The 26,167-nt window shown below is 45.5% G+C and overlaps 1 protein-coding gene across 2 annotated transcripts in view; it reads left to right on the top strand.

The window, feature by feature from the left end:
* The window catches only part of LRIG1 (leucine rich repeats and immunoglobulin like domains 1), a 93,953-nt gene extending 69,091 nt beyond the window's left edge, over window positions 1-24,862 (top strand). For both annotated transcript variants that reach the window (XM_082060380.1, XM_082060381.1), the window contains exons 9-19: window positions 3,097-3,177; window positions 8,512-8,583; window positions 9,863-9,934; window positions 12,164-12,327; window positions 14,182-14,502; window positions 15,121-15,402; window positions 17,927-18,346; window positions 19,644-19,766; window positions 20,375-20,521; window positions 21,594-21,902; window positions 22,081-24,862. In XM_082060380.1, coding sequence (XP_081916506.1) covers window positions 3,097-3,177; window positions 8,512-8,583; window positions 9,863-9,934; window positions 12,164-12,327; window positions 14,182-14,502; window positions 15,121-15,402; window positions 17,927-18,346; window positions 19,644-19,766; window positions 20,375-20,521; window positions 21,594-21,902; window positions 22,081-22,313 — 2,224 coding nt within the window. In that variant the 3' untranslated portion in view covers window positions 22,314-24,862. The remainder of the gene's footprint in view (window positions 1-3,096; window positions 3,178-8,511; window positions 8,584-9,862; window positions 9,935-12,163; window positions 12,328-14,181; window positions 14,503-15,120; window positions 15,403-17,926; window positions 18,347-19,643; window positions 19,767-20,374; window positions 20,522-21,593; window positions 21,903-22,080) is intronic.
* Window positions 24,863-26,167: the final 1,305 nt, after the last annotated feature.

Genomic DNA, 26,167 nt, shown 5'->3' on the forward strand with positions numbered 1-26,167 from the left:
TGAACTGTGGAGTTGTCATATACATGACTGGAGATGGGCTTGATGATCCCTGTGGGTCCCTTCCAAATCAGGACATTCTATGATTCTAAATCTTTCTCTTTAATTGGGCTCACTTGGCTCATGAAATGTTCTGTGGCTCTGATTTTCCTGATGACCTCTGAACAACTAGAAAGTTGCCATGCTATCAAGGGAGAAGTTTTGTGTGTCCCAATGTTGAACTGCAAAATGATCCGTCCTGTGGTGGATGCGGCTGTTTACCAGAGACTTCTATTTTAAAGTCACTGACACAACAACAATACCTGGAAGTGTCACACTGGAAATGAGCTTGCCATCCAGAAGACAGCAACTTCTAGATTTTAGGGCTAATAGAGACCATTAGACAAATCAGTCTGACCTCCTCCGGGATGCCAGCTATGGAATTGCACCATTATGCACTGCTCAGCCCAAGAGCTACATTAGATTGAGGTACCTCTGGGCTTGCTTTACAAACATCAGAAGATGTGGAATCCAGTTCTTTTAATTGTCCATTCCTCTGTTGCCTCTGTCTCCCTTATTTGTACCCATAGGGCTGCTGGCTGCTCTCTTCCTCTCTCCAGAGCCTGCGGGCTCAGCACCTTCATCTGGCACACCACAAAGTTCTCACACCGTGTGTTATAGCACCGTGCAAGCTCCCAGGCCGGTTGAGTTCAGCAGACCGATTTAATTCTTCCTTCAAAAGAAAAAAACACACTTTGATACTTTTATTCCTCTTCAGGAGCCCATTGTGGCCTGAGTAATTAAAAGGAAATGGGAACAGAAAGATCTCCCCTTTTTACAGTACTTTTTGCATCTTACTTTTTCCTTTATTGAAGTTCACTGTGAAGGAAGTGACTGGAAAGTGAGTTTGGGTTTTGTTTGCTTTTTTTCCTTTTTTTTTAAACTGAAGCCAAAGTCTTTCAGCCACTGGGCATTCAGAAAGGGACCTTTCTGAGGCAGCTGTCAAGACCGGAACTAAAGGTTTCCAAAGAAAAATGGAAGGGAAGGGGAGCTGGTAGTTCTCTTTGCTCTGCAGTGAATGTGGAGCCTCTTTTATGTCTAGGGCAGAGGGGGGAGGCGGACAGGGAGTGTGTGAGCGAGCTCTAATTTAATAAAGAGAAGGGCCTATTGGGTCCTGCACCTGGTGAAAAAGACCCGAGCATGCTTTAATTATGGCCTATTGTTGGGGAGCCTTTGGTGGGTGTGAAACTGCTGAAATGTGGAGCTATTCAAATAGAGGTCAGGCCCAGAGACCTCAGAGCACAATGATTAACAAGGCTTCGAGCATTCAAGCTCAGCCAGCCAGAAAGAATAGGAAATTGGCAACAGGGGCTGGGAGAGGAGTTTAAATACAAAGAGAGACGGGCCAAAATACCCCACTCTTTTTTCCCTCTCTCTCTATTTTCACTCATTCGTTAAAAAGGTTTTTATTCCTCCTTTCTAACACTAAACCTTTGAGTTGCCTCTGGATGAACAAGCAATACCATTTTCTTTTTCAGTAAAACACAATGTGTGGCAGTCAATTAATAAAAGTGTGTGTCAGAGAGCTCCCACAGCCTCTCCCCACTTGTCTGTCTCTGCCATGGGAAAGGGTTTACTGGTCCAAAGACTGGTAGCCCGTGGTGGAACTGAAGGGGAGAAATGTCTGAGAAGGGATTTGCCCTTGAAAACCAAACAGAACAATGGGCATTGGCTTGGCAACCATAGGAGAAATGTAGAAACTAAGCTCCAGGAGGATATATTTGCTCCCACTCCACTCAAACAGCCCTGAAAATGTCAGCACATCAAAGCGTCTCTCCTGGACTTGTCTCTTATGCCACCACAGCATTATGTGCACCTGCACCCCGTGGGGAAGTTGGGTTTTAACCATCCCTTTGGCACAGACCGACCCAGAGATCACCCTGACACCCGCAGGGATGCTGGCTGAGGCCGGGGCTCCCCAGGGACACAGGATTCAAGTCTCAGGCTAAAGCCAGTTGAGAAGCAGGAATTGTGGCTTTTGGCCATCCCCTTTCACAGCTTTAGTTCACGCACCAAAGCTGAGAAACGAGCAAAGACTGCAGCCAGCTTAGGTCCTGGAAGGAAAAGTCTCATCTGGCCTGGGGAAAACCATGCTAGTATTGAAACTGGGGGATTTTAAACATTTCTGTTCTCTTCTTGTGGATTATTGTGTATTTGTGCTGTATAGCCCAAAAACTACACTCACTCAGATGCCAGTGCGAATGCAACAAAATACTTTGTTCTGGAAATCTTTTTTCCCTTTTGGTCTTCATATATTTAAACTGGAAATGTTCTGATAATCTTCAAAAGGTGTGAAAGGAGCAGCTGAGGGCTCAGGGGGGTTATCTGGACAGTTTAGTTGCTTTGTTCTTGGTTTTTGCTGGGTTTTAGATCCAAGTGATGTAACAAAACCAACAAAACCTATTTATTTTTTCTTTCTTTTTACTTAACATTAGAAATGATAAATTTCTGTCTGTGTTGCTGGGTATTCATTGCTAGATGGAATTAAAGCTAGGAGGGAAAGATTTTTAAACAGACTGTTTAAACAGCTTTTGTCGATTTCTCTGTTTGTTCTGTGTGCTTGTTTTTCTTCAGACCTCTTTGACTCCTGTAATTGATGGTCAATTTGAAAGCCAAAAGAAGCTAAGTCTGTAAAAAGAGTTCTTACTCATTTTTTTAAAAAAAAGTGATTATACAGAGAGTTGGGGTTGTGTAGTGATGATGGGGCTTTCCTTTGTTAAGCTTTCAAGTTCATTGCCAGAAAAAAATGCAGCTTCACAGAAAATACACCAAATCATCTTCCTAAGATACAGCTACAGAAAAATACATGTATATGTTGAAACAGCCAAAATTATCTTCTTTGTAATAGCATTTAAGGACAACTGTTCCTTGCAGTTTAGTTTTAGGACTTTATTTTCTTTTTCCTCCTTTTCTTTGGATGCAGAGAATTAGGAAAGGTCTCAAACCTACTTGGTAAATAGTGGCTATCTGCTACTACTGCTGTTTCAGCAACAGAGGGCTGGTTTTGGAATGCCTGGGACTAAGACACTGATTATGAGCTCTCTCTTGTCCTCTCCCCAGGGAACTGGACCACAACGACATCTCAGGCACAATAGAAGATACCAATGGAGCCTTTACAGGGCTAGAAAACCTGAGCAAGCTGTGAGTATCCCTGGGTTTGAAGTTCTGCGAAACAGTTGTGTTGTGTGCCTGCGTGGGGGTGGGTCTCTCCCCTCCAACGCAGTCTTCCTCCCTTTGCAACAAGATAAAAATCAACAGAAAATTTGAAATGTAGTAGTTTTGAAGGCTTACTGCAAGAGTGCAGATGTGGTTATCAGGCCCTTATGTTTTGAAGATTATAGTCCTTTTAAAGCCATGAACAGACAGTGCCACATACTGTAGCTCAGAGACAGGAGAAAGAAACTTACGTTGTTTTCATTTATAAGATTCAGCACAACTGTTCCTTGCTTCTAAAAGCAAAGAGCAACAAAAAAAGACCCCTTGCAATCTTCAGCAAAGCACTGATTGATGCAACAAATAACAATAAACAGAAGAGGAAAATCACCCCATTTCCTGTTACAACAGAGGATTGAAACAGGATTCCTTTCTGTGGGATACTCTGTCTGAGAGTGATCTTTTGGGCTTGCTTCCATGTGCAGCGACAATAAAAGGCACCATGGGGCATAGGCTCTTAAAGAGATAAAAAGAAACCTAAGGCAAGCATGCGCCTTGCAAATGTTTATAGCTTGCTTGGCCTTCACAAGTATTTTCACATTGCTCTGTACTTGTTCGAATTCCATTTGAAATCGGCTGTGTAAATCAGCCCTGTGAGAGAAGTCTCTGATGGCTTGTGACAAATCAAGAGTCTTTCTAATCATTACCTCTTGCCTTTGTTTCAGTTCTCAGCACCCCCCCATTGCGCTGTCTCTGATGCTGAGATGGCACAGCCAGAGGTGCAGTAAAAGTACTTCGATGGGTAGCAGATGGCCAGAATGAATCCTGGCAGGCGGTATATTGTCGTGCTCTCATTAGAGACTCCTGGGGGAGTGGGAAGAGCTGGGGCAGGATTCGTGGGGACATAATGCTTAGGTGGAGAAGAGAAATTTGAAGTTGCAGACATAGATGGCATCTGATCATTGTTGTGGAGAGTCACTGGATCCAAGGAGAAGGGAACCAAGTTGTAGCTGCGAGTAAAGTGAGGCAGAAGGCAGAGAAGGATGTAAGGATGGGGGCAGTCAGGCAGGGAGACAGAAGTGTGGGATGGAGAGAGACCAGTAGGCACTGCTGTGCACGTGGGGTTGGGAAAAATTCTGAAGAGTTGCTAGGAGAAAGAGGAGCAGATGTGGTGGGCGGGAGAGTCCTTGGCTGCTGTTGCTGAAGTTTTTGGTTTGAAGAAGCCAGTGAAACCATGCGAGTGGCTAGAAAGGCAGTGGGAGCAGATGCTTTTTCCAGAGGAAATTGCAGGCTGTAGGGTTACGAGTCTGCAGCGCTCCTTTGACCAGGGGGAAAAGGTGAAGGAAAGGAGCAGAGAGAGAGCTGTCCTGGTGGGATGTCCGCCATAGGGCATCCCTCCAACGTGGCCACTGGCATGGGAGCAAAAGTTGTGGTCCCAAATGATTGGGATATGTTAGAAATGCTGGGTGCAGATAACAGGAGAGGGGTGAAAAAGCCAGTGGAGACAGCATTGAGGGAAAGAGTTCAGCGAAAGGATTGACTCAGCAACCAGGAGAAATGAACCCTGATGAGTTGTGGGGTCAGGCAGAGGCCAGGAGGTACAGCCAGGAGCAGGAGGAGGCAGGACCGGAGCGATGCAGCCTGCAGGGCTGTACGGGTTGTGCCTGGAGCTCTTGCCAGAGCAGCAAAACAACCGTACCCTGGTTCAATGTTTATCAGCTGGCACAAGGAACGGCTTCAAATGATGGGCAGTTTTGTCTGCCAGTAGCAAAGGATGCAGCAAGGGCTTGCACAAGTCTAAAGAACCTGAGCTTGCATATTTTTTCACATTGTTGACCTCTGGTTTTCGATGCATGTGCACTTGAGCCAGTTCTGAGTGTGGTTGAGCGCAGGGAAGGACGTGTGCCTGTGGTTTGTGGGGCGGGTTGCAGCCAGTTTCATAGCCTGGAAGAGCATGTGGATCAGGTTGGTCTTGGGCAGACGGAAGTGGTCTGATTAACCTAACAGAGCAAACCTGCTGTGGGACAGACAGGTTGCTGGAATCGTTCATTGTCAGCCAGAGTGTAAGGCTAGAAAACCCCTCAGAATATGAGATTATTTCATTATATTTCTTCAGGCGTTTTGGGGACACTCGGGAGTGGTCGCTTTTAAAGGGATTTGCTCAGGTCTGTTTTAGCTCATCAGCATGTAAATCCCAAACTTGTAATTTTGTTTAAGGTTGAAATGAGTATCTTTCTTGCTGCTGGGATTTTTTTCGTTAGTAAAATAAAATATCAGCCTTTACAGCAAACATTTCACTGCATGATTTAGTGCCTCTGTTTAAACTGTCAATGGGCTTTAAATGCATTAGCATACAAAAAATAAATGGGCACTTCAGAGGAGACCTTCCAATGAATTAATAATCACCTCAGCTCTATGGAGATTGCCTTAAAAGCCATTCCCCTTTGATGTGGCACAGATTAGCCTCTGAAAGGATTTAGCACAGAGAGGGTTGTTCGCTGAAATGAAGGTGTTAAACTGAGAGGTGGGGAGGCCGGTCACTTTAGCCTTCCCTGAATTATATATGAAGCTCTCCAGGATGGAGAGCTAAATTAAAAGGTTGCTTCAGAAAGAGGGAGTCAAGAAGCACTGAAGCATAAAAAGCATCAGTGGAATCGCTGGGGAACAAGGAGTTTCCTAATTATTCAAGCTGCTAAATGTAACCGTTTTTTTTGATGGCTCACTCAGTGACTGAGATCTTCCGCAGGTGCAAAACTGGCTGGAGGAGAAAATGCCGCTTTCTAATGAATTGCGTGCCTAGCGTATAATTACACTTCCGTACGTGTGCGCCTGGCGCTGCCGGCAGCAGAGCCGCGTCCCTGGGCTCGCATTCCAGCCCGCTGCAGCCCTTGGAAGGGGCTGCTGGGTTCAAACCATTTTGGAATCAGAGAAGTGGTTAGTTGAGATTTGAAAGGCGTAATGATTTTAATAAGTTTGCTGGGGCATGGCTTTATTACCAGTCTGTTACGTGTTTCTTGTGTATATAGCCATAGAATTGTGTGCGCCTATACAAGTGGTTATATACATTGTGTATTTACATCCCCAGGCGTACTGCTTATCTGTGCACAGAAAAGTAAACAGATATAATCAGTATCTCCAGTTTTCAGAGTCCAAGATCCACTGTAAACAATTAATAGAAATCTGCAGTTGCCAAACCCATGTTCAGCATAACACCCTCATGTAGGAGTATGGCTCCAGAAATCACTGTGTATGGATGCAGCCATATGACCAGAGTTCGCCTATAGTAAATTATTTACTATATTAATCATTATAATGGATTTTTCAAAGCCTTCATTAATCCAACATCCTTTTTACCAAATGATGGTACACATGATTGCACACACCCTTTACTGCTTGGTGTATCTCACCCAGAGGAAAAAGCCACACACACTCTTATGCAATAAATACCCTGTTTTTGGTGCTGTAAGGTGAAGGTCAGTGAAGTTCACTGTAGATATTGGAATGACTCTGTCAATAAAGCAGGTTGTAGCTATCTGGAGCCTTTATCAGCCACCAGAATGCCTATAGTAGCTGTCTTGTTTTTCGCCTCCAGTCAAACAATTAGAGAAGGGACATGGCTCTGAAAATTTGGCTGTGGTTTTGTACCAAGTTAACTCTTCCCATAAGAAAGGGCTTCAAGCGTGCATCTTGCTATGGAGGCTGGGAGGTGACTTTGCCTGAAACTGAAGCTTTTGGTTGCAATTGCTCTGGAACACTAAGATTTGTGATCCTGGGGCCACAGACCTTTTGTACAGAGCAAGAGTAACCGGCCTTTCCTGTCTACTCCAGGAGTGGTGGCTCATCTGACCACACCACCGTCAGGGTGATTGATTTTGTGAGAGCCTACTCAGGGTCATAGTGTTGCTCAGTGACAGGCACCCAAATTCTCTCCAAAGACTTCAGGCTGCAAGGACAGATTGTGGTACAGTCTCAGTCCTTGCTGTCATAACAGCCTGATGAGCCCCAGTTTTCCATCTACCCGTTGTGGCATCCACTGCTTCATCCACACCAAAACTGGGCTTTATGGGTGCCACGGCTGAGACACCAGATTGTCCTGACATGTGAAGGGTGCTTTGTGGAAAGCCCTTGCGACTCCTGCAAATGTATTTGCTCATACGATGGCTGCACGTGCTCCATCTTGCACCCCAGCCGCCTTCTCCCAGCCAGTAGCAAGCAGTGGGACCATCATAGTTTTAGAGCCTTTTAGGTACAATTACAGGTTGCACCCTATGTTAAAGGAAAACTCAGTCAAATACAGCACCTGATGTGCCAAGTTTTTACCGGAGGTGTGAGTCGTGACTTGCATTGGACACCACGCAAAGCAGGCGGTCATAAAAGATGCACCTGGAGGATAAACCCTAGACAGAGAACGTGGGGAAGGAGAGCATTTCCTAATTAATGGCAGTGGTTGATGTTTTATTAAAACAGGTGAGGAGACTATCCATTTTGTAGGAACCCTGCCCCTGACTGATCACCACTGGTCAATATTTATCGAGAAGCGTTACTTTGCAGAGAGCAGCTGGGCTGTGACGGCTCCAGCTGGCTGTTCCCTGCTCACCGTCCCCTGTCGCTGCTGCACAGCCCTGTGCTGGTTCGGAGGAATGCTCTCTGCTCACAGGTGCAAGCAGGCACGCTCCTCAGCTCTGTTCATTACCTTTTCTGTTCTTCCTTTTGCCCTTTGAAATTACCACTGGCCTGTTATTTGTTGCATCACATTACTTTGCTGTTGTATTTATAATAAACTGAGGAAGGAAGGCAGCAGTCACTTCAGTTAGCTGCTGTGTAAATGTGCAGCCAAGAGCCAGCCCTCAGCCCTTGTGTGTGTGTCCATCCATGACAAGCAGCAGTGAATAGATTAGCACTCTTTTACTCTCTGGGAAGAAGTGAGAAAAAAAAAGTCACTGAGAGAGACCAAAATCTTGTTAAACCGTCATTGCACTTGATCCTGTCCGCAGCCTGCCTGCAAAGAATAGAGGGGACTTTCTGTTACTCAGCAAGCTGGTTTCCCAGCGCTGGAGCAAGCCTACCTTTTTACGTGATACGGCACATTCCCTTTTGTGCTGTCATCACTATTAAATTCAAATACAGATAAAAGGATTTAATTTCAGGAGTGGGAAAGTGAGTGTACTTCAGCCCCTTAATCTCCATGCAGTTCAGATTTCCCAGGACTTACACTGAGCGTGTATATCAGATAAAACCACACTAATTGTGTTCCTTCCCTTTCTGCCCCCCTCTCCCCGTTTTCTTTCTGTTTATCTGGCACTGGATGTTTGGAAACTGCAGAACTCTGTTTGGAAACAAGATCAAGTCGGTGGCCAAGAAAGCATTCTCAGGGTTGGAGGCCCTGGAGCACCTGTGAGTAACCCACCATGCCTCGGAGTTTGGGGAGGGGGGCGCTGCCAAAAGTAGCTGCCTGAGAGATCTGCTAGCAATTTAATAGCGTCTTTGTAAACTGAGAAGCCAGTCCATTTGTGGGGGCCACCTGCTTCCTTCTCATTATAAGTCCGCCTCAACTTTGGCCTTTTTTTGTGCCAGGAACAAAGTTATAGAACATATGGCAAATCTGCATGCTCTTAATTTTTTTATTTGTTCTTGGATAAGTATCACCTTGACTCGCACATTGCTGCTTTGCAGACTGTTAGCAATGAAAATATGCTATTTCAGATGTAGCCTTCTCTCCTCCTCCCTCGCTCCATCTTCCTCCTAAATCTGGGCTCTGGCAGTGACACATGTTGCAAACGACTGCATACGATGCGGGCACCGAACGTCTCCATTCAGCACAACTGACGTAGGGCAATTTGCAAGAAGTAAATTTTGGCTGCCGCTATGTAGTTTTTTTTCTGGGTCCCAAGGCTGATGACTCCAGCAGTGATTCATTAATAACTTCCTTTCTGAATTAGCACAAGTGTGTGATTTTTGCTCTGGATGTTTTATTGGCTGATGATCATATGAAATGTTGGTGCCATTGCGATTGTACTGAAGGGTTAGTGCTGCCTGACTGGGGGTAACGTTCCCAGATAAAGGTTCCCGTATTAATGCTCCACTGAGGTTTCTCTGCAAGCAGTGCTTGTCTGTCCTGCATTCCACTTACTAAACATAAGCCCTAAACCTGACACTATCCTTTTTCAGAGAACAAGTGAATTTTTTAATTAGCAATAGTTGTGAGGGAAGCTTTTAAAAATACCTTCTTTTGGAAACATTACAGTGTTTTTCTAATACAGTAGTATCTGCTCAAAGTCACTTTCAAATAACTTCTCAGATGCCTTTTAGTGCAACTATTTACTTTCTTTATGTTTGCTGAAGCTCTCCTCTGGGATATGACATTCCTGACTATCTTTGGTTATTGAGGGGGCTGAGGAATTTCTGAGCTATGGATGATGGAGGTAGCTGGGACTGAGAAAGTGTGGTGAGAAGACGGGGTGGGGAATGACTTAATGATTTATTCCCATATTTTTTGTTGGTTGACTGTTGTTCTGCAGTATTTATTCAATGTTAGTGTATGAACTGCAAGTGCATGTGGCCTTAATGAGGAGCTACCAAATCACCTGCTTCTGGAGTCATTGCTTAAATACAGAGAGACTGTCAGAGCCACAGCATCCCTTTTGCTCACATTGCCTTTGGTTGTGTTCTGCAGGAACCTTGGGGATAACGCCATCCGCTCCATTCAAGCAGATGCTTTTGCCAAGATGAAGAGCCTGCGGCAGCTGTAAGTAATTGGCCTGCACACACCATTCAGGAGGCAGGGATCCTTCTTGCTCTGGACGTGAGAAGTAGCACGTTGTTTCCAGTGGGGTGTTCTCCGCATTACATTTCATTTATTTCCTCCTCTCCTCTGTCCTCCTCTGCAGGGTATTTTTATACATGAGTAGATGTCACAGGAACATCTTGCATTTAATAGTGAGTCAAGTTAGATGATCGGAACAGGTTCTTCCAGCAGGTTTGCATCTGTGCAATTATTCATCTCTGCTCAGGAAGTCCAGCCCTGGTTCTGTTAGCCATCTCTCCTTCTCACACCGCCACTGATTTAATTCCCAGTGGCCCACCTGCTCCTTTGCTGTACCTATGTTTAGGATTCACATACAGTACTGACATTTCAGCGATAAGCCCCGTTTGAACTGGATCCACTTGTCATCCAGCCTTCTGGTGTAAAAATACAGATGTGTTATCAGAGCTGCTGCTTGTGCTCCAGGGTGGGGCCCTGCGCTGTTATCAGACACTGTTTCCAGTCTTGCCTGGTTTCCTTTTCTCTTCTTCTCCATAAATATTTAATCCACTGTCAGTGCATTGCTACACTCTGGAGTAGTGCAATGTCTGCGGAACAAGAAATCACTTCTTTGGTATTTGGGCATGTTCAGATTCTTCTTCATGATGCTGGAAATGGGAATGGGATGGTCACTATTAATACCAGTGACTGAGGAATGAATAACATAAACATTGCGTGTCCATTGTTTGTTTATCCACCCCTATCTTTTGCACTGGCTCTTGAAACAAAAGTGAGGTGAAAGACTGATCTTATCAGAGCTTGTGGGATCCCAGATACTGTGAAGGTATCTATACCGTGGAAAAGGTGGCTTTTAGATAGGGCATGTATACATGCAGAATGCATTGTACTGAAGTCCTAAATCTGAAGGGTCTCTCTGACCTGTGCCAGCCAGCCAGCAGCGTTTATGCCATCATGTGTGTTAAGGGCTGCGTGTTTTTCTAGGACAGCAAAGTGGACAAATGTGGAAATTCAGATCACTATGTTCCCTCATTCTCTCCTTCTCCAGTCCATTTCTTTCATTTCCCCTTTTCTGCCTACTTTCAGACCAGGATGTCCTGAGGTTATCAGGTTGAAAAAAGGGAGGAGATTGACATTTTAGAACACAGTGATGGACTTAGGATTGTGCTGTGCTCTTGATGTCCTGCTCTTGCACAGCTTGCAGTATTGCAGGACAGGACTTTTCTCTGTGGGGCCATTTTCCCAGTCTCTGAGGCACCACCACATTCAATCTGAGGGATCAGGCTGGGTTTTCCTAGGATCTTGGATGAAACCAGACCGAAGTCTGAATTCCTTGTTGGTATAAACTTGCAGTTCTTCTCTGGCCTCAGAGTGATCCTGAGCCACCTTTTGGCCCAGAATATTTAAAAAACAAAGCTCGAGCCTTCCTTTTGATTTGCCCCTTTTTCACAGCTCTTTTCTAAATTACTGTTAGGATGCTGAGAAATGTTTTTGTGTCTTGCTTTCCAAACTAGTCACTGTTTGTATTGGGTTTCCAGAAATGTCTTGGGTCATTTCTCTTCCACTGCTTCTGTTAATCAGTAAACACAGCATCAGCTGCACCTCTTATCGCTGGTGATGCTGGTGGGTGAACATGTGCCTTACAGACGGGCAGGGAGGGGCCACTCCTCTGGTGTTGGCCACTGAGGGAAATAAAGGTCTTAGAGCAGGAACTTGGCATGTTCTCACTGTTCAGCAAGTCCCGAATTCAGTCTCCACCAAAGATGCTCGAACCACAGAGGCAGAGAAGGAGCATGGGTGGTAATTACCTATGAGAAGTTGGAGCAGGACGGGCTGCACTGTTGACTTGTGCCTTGGCTGCATGTCTCCTTTGTTGGTGATCTGCCTTGGTTTCTCTCACTTAAGCCAGGGATGGGTTTGCTCGTGTGTTCCTGGAGATCACTCTGGAAGTTGGTTAGTAAATAAAAGGTGCTAGGCAGTGTCACTGCAGTACAGGAGTGGGTTGCTCTGTGTGGAGATGAAATACTGTTTAAATGTGTTATGTGTTTAATGTCACTAGTGCCTCAGTGACAACCCTACAGTCTTTTTTTTCCTTCCACCCATGCTGCCGGGGGGGAGGGAGGAATGTGTCTAACATGAAAGGGCTGTGAGCTCTCCAGCCTTCTCTGCGTGCAGGACTCACAGCAGGGTCGTGTTGGTTTTGTTTCCCTGCAGCCACATAAACAGCGACAGCTTCCTCTGCGACTGCCAGCTGAAATGGTTGCCCCAGTGGTTAGTTGAGAAAGAGCTGCAATCCTCTGTGGTGGCCACCTGCGCCCATCCTGAGTCACTGAAAAGCAAGAGCATTTTTGCCATCCTGCCAGAAAGTTTTGTGTGTGGTAAGTCTTGCCTGTGTGCTTTGAGGTTGTATGAAGGGTAGGACTCACTTGGGAAACATTGTCTTTGACTACTAGCATGTTATTACGAGCGGGTTTCTGTTTTGTTTTGTTATCCAGTGGGATCAAAGGAAGCCCAAGCCTGCATTTTAAAAATTTGTCACTGGCTACAATTTACTTCCCACCAAAACCACAGAGCGCATTGCTTGCATCCAGTGTGTTCCTTACAGCTCCCAATGTTCAATCAAAGGGTCTGATGCTTGTTCCTGTTCCAGATGGGGCTGCGCAGAGACTTCCCCCATCCTCTTGGTTTGATACCACCAAGACTGCAGCTCTCATTTTTTTCACTCTACAGTGTTCTGAGCTTCTTCTGTGGCTTTGTGTTCTTCACTCATCTTCCATCCCTCTTGGAAATAACTAAAGGGTTAAAAAAAGAGAAAAACAGCAGAGGAGAATCCCCTCATCACAGCTCCCTTTTTGGGGCCAGTAAGGCATTACACATGAACCAACTGGCTAACAGTTGCATTATAATCTTGCTTTTTGTATCCTACAGTTGTTTTTTATTCTAAACAGCACCTACTGCTGTTCTCCCACACAAACACTGCAGTTGACTGCACCTGAGCTGTGGTTGCAAAGCAGCTTTACTTAATACCCAGCACACACATAAACATCTGCTAACTGTCTTGTAAAGGAAAGAAATGTAAATGATCAGATGAAGCCAAAGGCGATGCCGCTAATGCATCCAGCTTTTGGGCAAAGTAAAGGCCTGGTTTGGTGAGCCAAACCCTGTGCTGTGGAGCCAACCAGTGTGGATCCTGGGGGGAGCTGCACATGGCTGTTTGATGAAGGAAAAAATGAGCTTTTGAGAATGCTATTTAACTAAGTTGGATGCATGACTTGCATTGAACGCAGAGCAAAAGCTTTGTTCCAGCTGGTGTCCCCTGTCCCTCCCGATCCCAGGGTGGCAGGGCTCTTCTTAGGTGGCCTCTGAGCGAGTCTGGGAGGCTTTGCTGTGTTCATCTGGAAGAAGAGATCATGAAGGCTCCATCCCCACAGCAACATCACAAAGCGAAGACAGCTTTGCTTCTCCAGTGCCTGCCAAGTCCTCCAGGCACTAGTACTCCTGGTTCCAGAGGCCTGGTTGTTTAATTAAACCTTAGTCAAATATTAAATTACACCATTTGTAGAAATCTAATAAATGAATCTGCTTGGAACTTTGCTAAAGCCAGCAGTCTTGAGGGCAGAGAGAAAGCATGCAAAGCTTTCCACTCCAGACGGGTGACAGGCAAATACAGCTGCTTCTGCTTTGACAGCGTGTGCTGCTGTCACCTTGCTTGCAAGAATTTATCCCCAGAGGTGGCATTTGCAGCACTTTTAAGTGTCCTCCTGCTCTCCCCTCCTGCTTCATGCTAATGCAGGCCTGGAGGTGAAATTGTAAATTCAGTATTGCTCTTAAGGCATGGGGTGTACAAGGAAGAATGTTCTCTTTGGACCACAGTATCTTTCTGAGGTTCAGCTACACTGGTGAAGAGAACTAGGCATCGTGTAGGTGTTTTGAGGATCACGAAGTGACCATCTCAGTCCACTGGTTACAGAAGGAAGCAGAGGAACCGGAGTCCCAGCTTAGAGCAGCTGCTCAGTGGAGTTGTGTGTGGCACATCTGCACTGCAGAGCCAGTCTCGGTGGCGGAATGCCTTGCAAGGGAAGCTGCCCTCCTGGTGTAGACAACAGTGGATGTAAAAGCAGACGTGCTGTAGTGCCTTTCACTTATGCCCTGCTCATTTCTCATTGCGTCTCTCTGCTTGCTCCAGTCTTCCTCATAGTCCAGGACTAACTAGGCCTGTTGCTTTCTTTTAGATGATTTCCCCAAGCCGCAGATCATCATCCAGCCCGAGACGACGGTGGCTGTCCTTGGCAAGGACATCCGTTTCACGTGCTCGGCCGCCAGCAGCAGCAGCTCCCCCATGATGTTTGCGTGGAAGAAAGACAATGAGATGCTGCACAATGCTGAGATCGAGAACTTTGCCCACGTGCGGGCAAAGGATGGTGAGGTGATGGAGTACACCACCATTCTGCACCTCCGGCATGTCACCTTCACCCATGAAGGGCGTTACCAGTGTATCATCACCAACCACTTTGGCTCTACCTACTCCAACAAGGCCCGACTCACTGTTAATGGTGAGTAGGAAGCTGCTTTCTCATTCCTTTCCTCAGCCTGAGTCGGTACAATTCTCTGGGACCCACTTTTGGCAGGCAGTTACTCCTGAGGGTCCATTCCTGATGGTGAGGACCTCCAAACCTCTTCACACCACCAGCTTGCATCTCCTTGGATGCTGAGAAATGCCATGTGGGGAGCACATGCCCAGCTTGCGATGGCTTCCATCCAGCCAGGCACTTCAGCACATTCTGAACAGCTTTAGCTGCCTCTCTTTGGCTGTTCCTGTGGAGTCTCTGCCTAATGAAATGGGCAAATGCAAATGAAAATACAAAAGGATACAAAGAAGAGATAATGGGTTTTATTTCCAGGTTAACCACAGAAGAAAAGTAACCTTAATCCCATGTTTGATGATCCTCAGTGGGGTCTTGGACTCTGCAGACAGGTGTATGCTGCAGAAACACATTGTTAGTCCCAGAGGTTTAGATACATCCTGTAAAAGCAGCTTATCATTTACCATCCTCTTGCCTATAGGTAGTGATGATATCCATCTCCTGTCTAGGAGGGAAATCAGAACTGCCCAGAAGATGGTGTTTTCCCCAGGGAGTTGCTCATCCCTTTTTCTTGTTTTTCTTTCCCAGTGCTGCCCTCATTTATCAAAACTCCCCACGACATCACGAGCCGGACAGGGACGACGGCACGGCTGGAATGTGCTGCTGAGGGACACCCCACCCCACAGATCGCCTGGCAGAAAGATGGGGGCACGGACTTCCCCGCGGCCCGAGAACGCCGCATGCACGTCATGCCTGACGACGACGTCTTCTTCATTACGGATGTGAAGATAGAAGACATGGGTGTCTACAGCTGCACGGCACAGAACTCTGCAGGGTCTGTGCTTGCAAACGCCACCCTGACTGTACTGGGTAAGAGGCACTGTGGTGTCCCAAGAAACCAGGTGGTCTGGCAGTGGGGACTGGAAGGGATTGCTGTTGGAGCCCTTCAGCAGTTGCAGATACGGAAAGGGGGCAAAGAGGTGGTGCTCTGCACTAGTCTTGTTTCATTCTTTTACACTGTGGTTAACTAAGGAAAAATATCCTGCTCTCCTGCTAGAGGAGAGTTTACAGGTCATGGAAGCAGGGGCTGGCCACTTGGGAGGAATATAAGGCTGCTGTTAGAGGATATAGGAAGGCAGCTAGGATAACCAAGGCCTCCTTAGAATTACAGCTGGCGAGAGGGGTCAAGGACAGCAAAAAGAACTTTTTCAAATACATAGCAGATAAAACTAATACCAGAGGCAATGTAGGCCCACTGATGAATGGGGTGGGTGCCCTGGTGGCAGAAGATACAGAGAAGGCAGAATTACTGAATGCCTTCTTTGTCTCTGTCTACTCTGCCGGAGGCTGTCCTGGGGAGCCCTGTACCCCTGAGACCCCGGATGAAGCCAGGTCAATGGAGGAGTTTGCTTTAGTCGATGAGGACTGGGTTAGGGAGCAATTAAATAGTCTGGACATTCATAAATCCATGGGTCCAGATGGGATGCATCCGCGGGTGCTGAGGGAGCTGGCTGAAGTCATTGCTGGACCGCTCTCCATCATCTTTGCCAAGTCTTGGGAAACGGGAGAGGTGCCCGAGGATTGGAGGAAAGCAAATGTCACTCCAGTCTTCAAAAAGGGCAAGAAGGAGGACCCGGGTAATTATAGACCGGTCAGCCTCACCTCTGTCCCTGGGAAAGTAATGGAACAGCTTGTCCTTGGTGCCATCTCAAGGCATATCAAGGATAAGAGGGTTATTAGGGGCAGTCAGCATGGCTTTACCAAGGGTAGGTCATGCTTGACCAACCTCATAGCCTTTTATGAGAATGTAACAAGGTGGATGGATGGTGGCAGAGCGGTGGATGTTGTCTACCTTGACTTCAGTAAAGCCTTTGACACAGTCTCCCACAGCATCCTCACAGCTAAGTTGAGGAGGTGTGGTCTAGACAATAGAGTAGTGAGGTGGGTTGCAAACTGGCTTAGGGAGAGAAGCCAGAGAGTGGTAGTCAATGGTGCGGAGTCTAGTTGGAGGCCAGTATCTAGTGGAGTGCCCCAAGGGTCAGTGCTGGGGCCAATATTATTCAATATATTCATTAATGACTTGGACGAGGGAATTGAGTGTACTATCAGCAAGTTTGCTGATGACACCAAGCTAGGAGGAGTGGCTGACACGCCGGAGGGCTGTGCTGCCATCCAGCGGGACCTGGACAGGCTGGAGAGCTGGGCAGGGAATAACCTGATGAAATTTAACAAGGACAAGTGTAGAGTCCTGCATCTGGGCAGGAACAACCCCAGGTTCCAGTATAGGTTGGGAGATTACATATTAGAGAGCAGTGTAGGGGAAAGGGACCTGGGGGTCCTGGTGGACAACAGGATGACCATGAGCCAGCACTGTGCCCTTGTGGCCAGGAAGGCCAATGGCATCCTGGGGTGTATTAGAAGGGGGGTGGTTAGTAGATCGAGAGAGGTCCTCCTTCCCCTCTACTCTGCCCTGGTGAGACCACATCTGGAATATTGTGTCCAGTTCTGGGCCCCTCAGTTCAAGAAGGACAGGGAACTGCTGGAGAGGGTCCAGCGTAGGGCAACGAAGATGATTAAGGGAGTGGAGCACCTCCCTTATGAAGAAAGGCTGAGGGAGCTGGGTCTCTTTAGTTTGGAGAAGAGGAGACTAAGGGGGGACCTTATTAATGTTTATAAATATATAAAGGGTGAGTGCCATGAGGATGGAGCCAGACTCTTCTCAGTGGCAAACAATGATAGGACAAGGGGTAATGGGATCAAGCTGGAACACAAGAGGTTCCACTTAAATTTGAGAAGAAACTTCTTCTCAGTGAGGGTGACAGAGCACTGGAACAGGCTGCCCAGGGAAGTTGTGGAGTCTCCTTCTCTGGAGACATTCAAAACCCGCCTGGACATGTTCCTGTGCGACCTCACCTAGGTGTTCCTGCTCCAGCAGGGGGATTGGACTAGATGATCTTTTGAGGTCCCTTCCAATCCCAAACATACTGTGATACTGTGATACTGTAATCAAGGGGAGCCATGAGCTGCATTTCCTCACGTGCCAAGGAAGCCCCTCCAACCACCCCATTTCCTGCTTGGCAAAATTACTTCAAAAGGAAATTGCACTCCATCTCTCTTGCTCTATGAAGTGATTCACGTGTGTCAGCCGTTGTCCCTTGTCCTCGGGGGTTTCTTTGTTGGGAAGACTTAACACCGCCTGGTTATGGGAAGGCCTTGGTTGTGATTGTTTAGATGTGCTGTGGTTTGCAGTTGCCATGCTCCTGGGTACCTGGCCGTGGAGCACCAGCAATCTGTATATTTATCTATAAGAACATCAGTTGCATTCAATTATTTTAGAAGAAATCGGTTGTTACACTGTCTCCAAGAATTAATTTCTGTGTTTATTCTCCTGCAGAGACACCGTCTTTGATTCATCCACTGGAAGACCACGTAGTGTCTGTAGGTGAGACTGTGGCACTTCAGTGCAAAGCCACGGGGAGCCCACCTCCCCGCATCACCTGGCTGAAAGGCGACCAGCCCCTCATCGTGACAGAAAGGCATCACTTCACCTCCGGCAACCAGCTGCTGATTGTTAGGAACGTTGTCTTGGAGGATGCGGGGAAATACACCTGTGAAATGTCCAACACCCTGGGGACAGAGCGTGCGCACAGCCACGTGAGCATTTTACAGTCCCTGGGCTGTCGGAAGGACCGTACGACTGTGGGGATCATCACCATCGCCGTGGTGTGTAGCATTGTGCTGACGTCTCTGGTCTGGGTCTGCATCATCTACCAAACCAGGAAGAAGAGTGAGGAGTACAGCGTCACCAACACAGGTAGCTCGGGGCTCCTGCTGAGGCTCTCTCTGGCCTTTTGTGCTGTCAGGCTTCCCGCTGCGGCTGGATCGGCAGGTCAGGTCGCCACACAGTCACACTGGAAAAGCAGTTGGCTTATCTCAGTGGTTCTCTTGGCTTGGAAAGCTGGAACCAGCTTTCAGCTGCTGTCGAAGCGTGTTCAGAGCTGCGTTTCCCCTCTTGGCTGGCTCTTCAGAAAGGTCTTTTCCACTTGGCAATAGTTACACGTTGCTTTGCTACTTTGATTTTCCATGACCATAAATGATAACTCTTTGGACAGTCTGGATTATGTCCATGATGCTGGGAACCTGTCTTACTTCTTGGAAATCTCTATTTTCAAAGACTTTGTATTAAAAAAATAGAAAAATTAGGCTTTGAAGCTGGATTCCCATTTTCCATGTTGCCCGTAAGAGCTGTTGTAGCCCTGTTGATGAGGGGCATCCCTTACTTTTCTGGGGAAGAAGCAGCGTTTACTGCTTCCTACTGATCTTCAAAGGGGATAATTTGGTGCTGCAGTAAGTGTTGCAGGGAGAAACAACTCTTCTGCCTGCAACATTATACAACCTCTGAACAGGAGTATGGAAGAACCAGCCTAAGGCTCAACAACCCTGCTGGCATTTGCAGCTTTCCGATGTATCACCCTTAGCTGCAGATATAGTACAATGTAGGATTTTAAAGACACGGAGGCAGGAATGTCTTGGATACCATATGACCAGTGCAAAGTGTAACTGGGGATTTTCTCCCTTTTTCCAGTCCTGAACACCTGGGCCTTCATGCTTTGTGTAATTGAGTTTGTTTGCGTAACAGGGGAAACTGAAATTGCCTGACATAAAAAGCCAAGGATAACTAAGGAGCTTAGACTTACCTGCCTGCTTCTGTGAGTCAAAGGCCCTGTTCTCCAGAAGTCTGTTACTCATGACTTTGGGAGACAAAGGACTTGAGTCAAATGCGGTACTCGGAATTTCAGGGGAAAAGGAAAGATTTATTTGCTCTGAAGAGACAGTTCCATCTCCACCTACCTGGTACTGACCGCACCAAAGGCAAACACCCAAAATGGCTTTACAGCACAGTATCTCACAGCTTTAAGCTTTGAAAAATCAGGAGTGAGGCTTCTGAGGAGAATGGGGTGCTCAGGCATTTCTGTTTCCATCGCATCTACAGAAAATACCAAAAATACCCAAATCTCTCTTGAAAATGTGATTTTTTTTTATGTGTCTTTGAAAACAGAAGCCTTTGTATCCTACTAAGAACTGACATTTCTCTGCTCCCGTTGCTCTAGATGAGACTATTGTGCCCCCCGATGTGCCGAGCTACTTGTCTTCACAAGGGACCCTGTCTGACCGGCAGGACGTGGTCGTCAGAGTAGAGAACCAGCAGCCCAATGGGCACATAGACAGCAACGGTGAGAACCCGTTTAATTGGTTTTTCTGTAATGCTGTATCTGAACTCGATGCGAGGAGGGAGAAATCACAGAACAAAGTACTTCTGTGCTTGTTATGAGTTATCGGGAAGATCTGCATAATGTAATTCTCTAGCTGCTGCATTTATGCAGAACAAGGATCTGTGTTTCACTTCACAAAGCTCTCCTGTAGCTGTCCTCTCCCCATCATGACTGTTCATACAAGCAGGCTGCTTCAGAAACTGCTCAGTCAGGCCCTAAGGACTATATTTTTGCTAATTTTGGATTAATTCTTTGGCACTAGAGTTACCCCTAATTAAGCTCTACTAGAAAATACATAAACAGTGCCTGTCCCTGCCTTCAGGCTTAGAAATTAAATGCTGGGGTTTTATTGTATTTAAACAGGTTAGGAAGGAAAAGTTAAGCATTCTGGACCAAGATTCTCCTGAGATTGCACAGCATCTTGTTCTGTTAAACATTAGCTTAAAATTATTACCTTCATTGCTATTTTTTCTCCCTTTCACAGCTTTTACAGTAGAACTAAGACTAACAAGTCATTCAGCTGGGAGCAGATGGTTGTAATCTTTAGTCTGATGGTTCGTTTGTTACAGGTATTTGTCAGACCGATGCTGGAAGGTGTCCAGATGTTGAAGCTGCCACCGCAGGTTGCAGACAGCCAAAGCTGTGCATCGGCTATAATAAAGACACTTGGAAAACTGAAGATGTGGCGGATGGAATGCTTGTTCCAGATAAGACAGGTACAAAACCCATTAATCTGGAAAGGCATTTCGTGTTTGTACAGATCAGAAAGCACTCCCCGTCAGACAGCATTAAGAGAAGAAATTGTTACCTTCAGAAAAAAAAGGCCCAGAATGATTCTCAGGTGTGAGCAGAGTAAGTTTACTTTCCCTTGCTTCCTTTGATCCTCTGTCAAGCTTGGGTAGTGTGAATTCGAGGAACCATCAGAAAGACGAAAGCTCCCGATAGCCATTGCTTGCAGCTGGCTGGTCAGTATTTTGATTTGAGCTCTTCCTAAACCACGAGAGCAGTTACAAACTGAAGGTGTTAACATTTCTCATGCTCCTCACTGGGGTTGTCAATTTCAAAAAAGCTCAGCTATTTATTTTTTCTTTTCAAACTGTAAGGGTGGTTTTTGGCACTACACCTGCCTCTGCCCTTTGCCAATTTCTTGGGTGTTACACTCATACTTTGCTATTTTTAGGATGTGTTTTCTGTTCTTGTGCTGTATTGTAACATCCACAGAAAAAGTCAGTGAAACAGTTTTTCTCTCCAGGAGAAACTGTGAAGTTTAATAATGGAAAGTTGTTGAGTACACTAAGGAAATTAACTTTCAACATTTAGAAACTCCTTCCTGCTTGCTGCTTTGAATTCTGCTCATCTGTTATTACCACTAACATTAATAGAGTATCTTGAGATAACAAGATGAGTTGACGGTGATCCCTGCAAAGCAGCAGCACAAAAATACGAAAGGTAACTCTGGTATTTTAAAGCGGGTACAGGAAGCTTCCGCTTTCTATTTCTGCTCTGACTAGAAAGTCTGGAAAAGGAAATAAATGCACAGTCTATCAAAAAAAAAAGTTACAACTTCTTTGGAGTTAAAACTACTAAATGTCTTAAATGGAACTACCTTCAGTGTGTTTACTAGCTCTGTATAAAAGCAGAAATGTCTGTGTTACCTTACCGAGATTCCCACACTGCCGAGGGACAGAGGAACTAAACAGAGCGGCCTCTTCCTTCTGCATGTTCTGTGCCTCCGCGCTGGCAACTCCCAGCTGCTTCATCGTTGTTGTTTTCTCTTCCCCCCGCCAGGCTACGGGCTGCCGGTTGTGTGCACGGACTGCAGCGGCAGCACGGACAGCATGAACGTCCACATCTACCCCAAGGAGTCGGAGTTCTACTCTGAGAGCCTGAAGAGTATGGATAATCCCTACCCCAGCACACTGAGCAGCAAAGAACGAAATAGGAAGAGGGGTGCAGGCACCGGCCTTCTTCCCCGTCAGCCGTGCAACGGGGTTGCCAGCGGCCCGAGGACGGAAACGGATGGGACCCTCTACCCCAGCAACCATGATAGAATAAGACCTGCGAGCATGACCAGCCCGCTGCTGGCAGACAAACACGGTACGTCCTTCTTTGGGGGTGTTTTTGTCTCCCCAGATGCAGTATGAACCGTCTGGGTTGTATCAGAGCCCTGTTTCTGAACTGGCTCAATGGCATGAATGGTACTGGCAGGGTTGGTTTGATGCGGAGCACTGGGACAAGCATCAACTAACCCCGCTGGTTCTTGGGTTTCTTGCAGGCTCTTCGCAAGCAGCAGCGAAGCCTTCGGAGCTTAACAACCTTAATTTGGTGAGAGCTTCACCGGCAGGAGGGTCATTAAAGCAACTGAACGTGCTTCCTGAAATTTCCCCAACACTACTGGATTTGCAGAGCGAAGCAGAAGTGAAACAGGCTCTGCTGTCCAACGGCTGCGCACCCGCACCCAGCGACTCCCTTCATGAGTTGAAGCCACCGAACACATCGCTGGACTGAGAGGACCCGCTGCCACGTGCAAACTAACAAACACACTATTATTTTTGTTATTTTTTTTTGCACAGAGTATATAGGCTACTTACTTCTACCTCAACTCTTGAACTGATGACCTGTCAAAGGCAAACAACTGAGGTATGAGAAACAAGCTTGTATGGGGAACAAACTCCTGTTCGAGCGTCATCTGTTTGTACATAGTTTAAAACTTCCCTGAGAAGTATGAAGCGTTCAAAAGTTGACTTGCATATGAAGCACATAAATGCAAGGGATTATTGTGTAAAGAGAAAAGTATTTGATAAACTTGTACATAAGAGTTTTCATATATAAATATATATATATATATATAAAAATATATATATATCTTTTACAGAGGCTATTTTAATCTTTAGTGCATGGAAAACTGAGTGAAATTTTACAATTTTGGCAATATTGTTTTCAGTATCAGGTTGCTGTTAAACTTTGTGAGAGAAATAATTCTGGTGCCTTAAATGCATAAGCAGAACTTCAAAAAGCCAGACTGCTCCAAAGGGATTGTCCTCTTTTCGATGGAAGTTCCTTTAAATCAACTATCATTTGGGTTACTTAGCACAAATTTCCTTCCCCTTTGTGATTTATTGCACTTAACACACATTTAAACCGAGATCTTCAACTGTTTCGAGTGAAGTTTATAGGAAGAAACAAAATATGCAGTGAGAAATTACATAGCAACCTGATTTTTTTTCCTGTTGGTGGAAGAACTTAAATTCCATTGCTTTTCCAAACGGTGCGATACTCTGGAGTGGACCACACAAGAGGCACTAAATAATTCGGCAACAGTGCGGAGCCCCAAACCAACCAGACGCAATGGCTGTTGGGAACAGTGAGCAGTCATTAGCAAAATAAATAATTTATGCAATAAACTGTGGGGTGGTCTCGTGTATTCAGAAACCACGCTAGCAGAAGGCGTTATCTGCCCATAGGTGCTGCTACAGCCCTGATCCCCTACAGACCGAATTGCAGGCATTTCCCCTCCCAAGTGGATGCAGTTTTAGCTGTATAAGGTGAATATAACGAGATACAACCCAGCCCCGTTCAGAAGGAATAACCCATGACCAGTATAATGCATTTTAACACCTCCAAAAAAAAATACATCTGTTCTGGAGGGGGCTTGAAACCATAGAGCTGTTTTGCCAACAAAGCTAAAATCACACTCCTAAGCTGACAGCTGTACTGCTAATTCTTGTCATACTTTCAAGTTTTGTTCCTGCAACAGAGTATTTTGCTTTCCTGTTGAACACCATCACCCTGGCTGCAGCCACACTCTTTATGTGAAAATATACACTTAACTGACTTACGCTGCTTTGTGCAGCAGGTCTAGGCTATTCATTTAGAAGGGAAACTGTCTATTTATGGTTGAAAGTACTCTGTTAAGTATTTTTATTTGGTCTTTTAAGTTCATCCATGAATGGGGGAAAAAAAAAAAAGAAATACCCACCTTGGTCAAACAGATCTTTGTCACTTCCAATGTCACTATGATGCTTTTTATTTATAGACAGGCTGCTTTCTGTCGGTACCTGTGGATGGAGGACTCCCTTCCAGTTACTTGTAATTTGAGTTCTGCTAACATGAGGTTGCTAACTCTGGTGATGACTACTTCAGGGGAAGGTGATTTTTTGGGGTTTTTTTTTTTTGGGGGGGGGAGGAGGGGAGTTACCTTTTTTTTCTTTAGGAGCAACTCAAATGCCAGTTCCACTGAAGCCAGGTCTGCTGGAAATCCACCTTTGCTAGTGCTGTGGCGCAAGCATCCAAAATAAAGGCAGAAACATCTAATTTTCTGTTCAGATCCATCACTTAGCGCTGCTGGATCGGCTCGGCCTTACCTTGAGGAGCCCCCACCGCCCGGGCTCTGTCTGGCAGCGAGTTCCCGTAGCCCGGGCAGCCGAACTTGACCTTGATGGAGACATAATTCCGCCAGGTACCTGTCTGCATCAGCTCCCGACTATTGACACGTTTGCACTTTGAGACAGGTGGCGAATTATGTTGAGTGCCAAGTTATTGACAGCAAAGGAAACAGATGTTAGAAAAGAATAAGCCGAGCATAATTTTCCCCTTTACTCAAGGGAGAAGTGCTGCAGACCTGACTCGCAAGGTGAAAGCGGTGGAACCAGGGACGTGGGGAATATGGGAATTATTTAATTAACTCATTTTGCTGGCAGAAATGTCATCACCATTGCAGATACAAAGCATATTTGCCACATTAACATTTGAAAATAATGTTTCTGAATAAAGTTAACTGCCTAATGTTATGACTTCCACTAAATATGTGAATTTGCTGCTTCTAAGAGGCAATGTGAAAGAGGAAGTATTACTTTTGTGTACAAAGTTATTTATTTATTAGAAAATTTGGTACAATGTTGTACATTGAAAAACATGTAAGATATTGAAGTGTCTAACAAACGGCATTGAAGTGTCTTTAATAAAGGTTCATTTATAATATTACAGCTGTTTTGTTGAGAGTGAGCTTTTGGGAGTTTCAGTTGAAAATTAAATAAAATTCTAATCCATTGCTATAATCTTTTCTGTCTTTCTCTGATGAAAATGGGGATTAACTGCCAAAACACTCGCTCGTGAAATTAGACCCATGACTTTGCCATGAGATCCTGTAGATCAGCAGGGACTTTGGCAGCCTGACTTGCGCATGGGATGGAATTTGGGGGCTGAATTGAAAGATGCAATAAAGAACTTGTAAGAAATACTTTTATAATATATCAACTTGCCAAAGTATCTGGCAAGTGCCATCTATAGCACTGAAAACAGAAGAGATGCAGCATGTCCATATGTAAGTACCTAAGAAAAGTGGGGCCAGCAGAGCCCTGCGCTTGGCTGCAGGTGTGAACACCTCTGGCTTTCTCAAACCAATCTCATATGGAAATTCCAGAAGCAGCTTTGGAGAGAAGCTTGGATTCTTGTTTTAACAACAACAACAAAAATCTCAATCTGTATATTTAAAAAAAATAAAGTTTTTCCTCCTCCAAGTTATAACTTTGGGTATAAAGCAGATTTTTCTGAGACTACCCTGATAAATCCCTTAACACATGTAGGAGTTAAAATATTTTTAAATGAAAAAGAAAGATCGATCTTTTGGGAGGCTGTTTTTCTTACTCTACATTATCCAAATAATGGCCTAAAATTAATGGTTCAAGTTTTGATGAAGTTGAAATAAAACATTGCTATGTAGTCCTGTAACTAAAAGCATCATTTTCAGCAGGATTAGACAAATCAGTGTGTCACTTGCCTGGTGCATCCCCAGGTGAGCGTGTCCTTCCCGTGGCGCTCAGGGGTGCGGAGCTGGTCCCTCTGCCCTTGGGCTCCATCTCTTCCCCACCATTTTTAAATAAAAGCCGTGATGACAAAAACTGATTATGCAAGTATTAAGCAAAAAAAAGCCAACGAAAATCCAGCATTTGCACCCAAAGGCATGATTATTTTCAGCTCAAGTAATTAAATGCACTAACTGTAGTGCTGACTCTCTCATTGTGTTCAAAGAGCTTTAATAGAAAATATGTTAGTTTTTGAGACAGAGTAATAAATCTCACCCTCCCCCCCCCAATTTGTTCTGCTGTATATTTAAAACGTCTTAAAAGAGACAACCGGAGAAGCGGCGGGAAGCGCTGCTACACCGTGCCATGGGAACAGGCAGAATTAACCAGCCAATACAGGACTTGGCTGAAATCCTCTGTTTTAGTTGAAGATTATTTTTAAGAATTATGTCCTTTGTTCTGTATGTTTTACTTGTTTGCCAGTTATTTTCTACGTTTTGGCTTCAAGAAAAAGTCCTATTAGTATTTAATGGGATGACAGTTTAAAAAAAACATCCA

This window comes from Streptopelia decaocto (assembly GCF_964273445.1).
Source record: "Streptopelia decaocto genome assembly, chromosome: 8".
Classification (NCBI taxonomy): Eukaryota; Metazoa; Chordata; class Aves; order Columbiformes; family Columbidae; genus Streptopelia; species Streptopelia decaocto.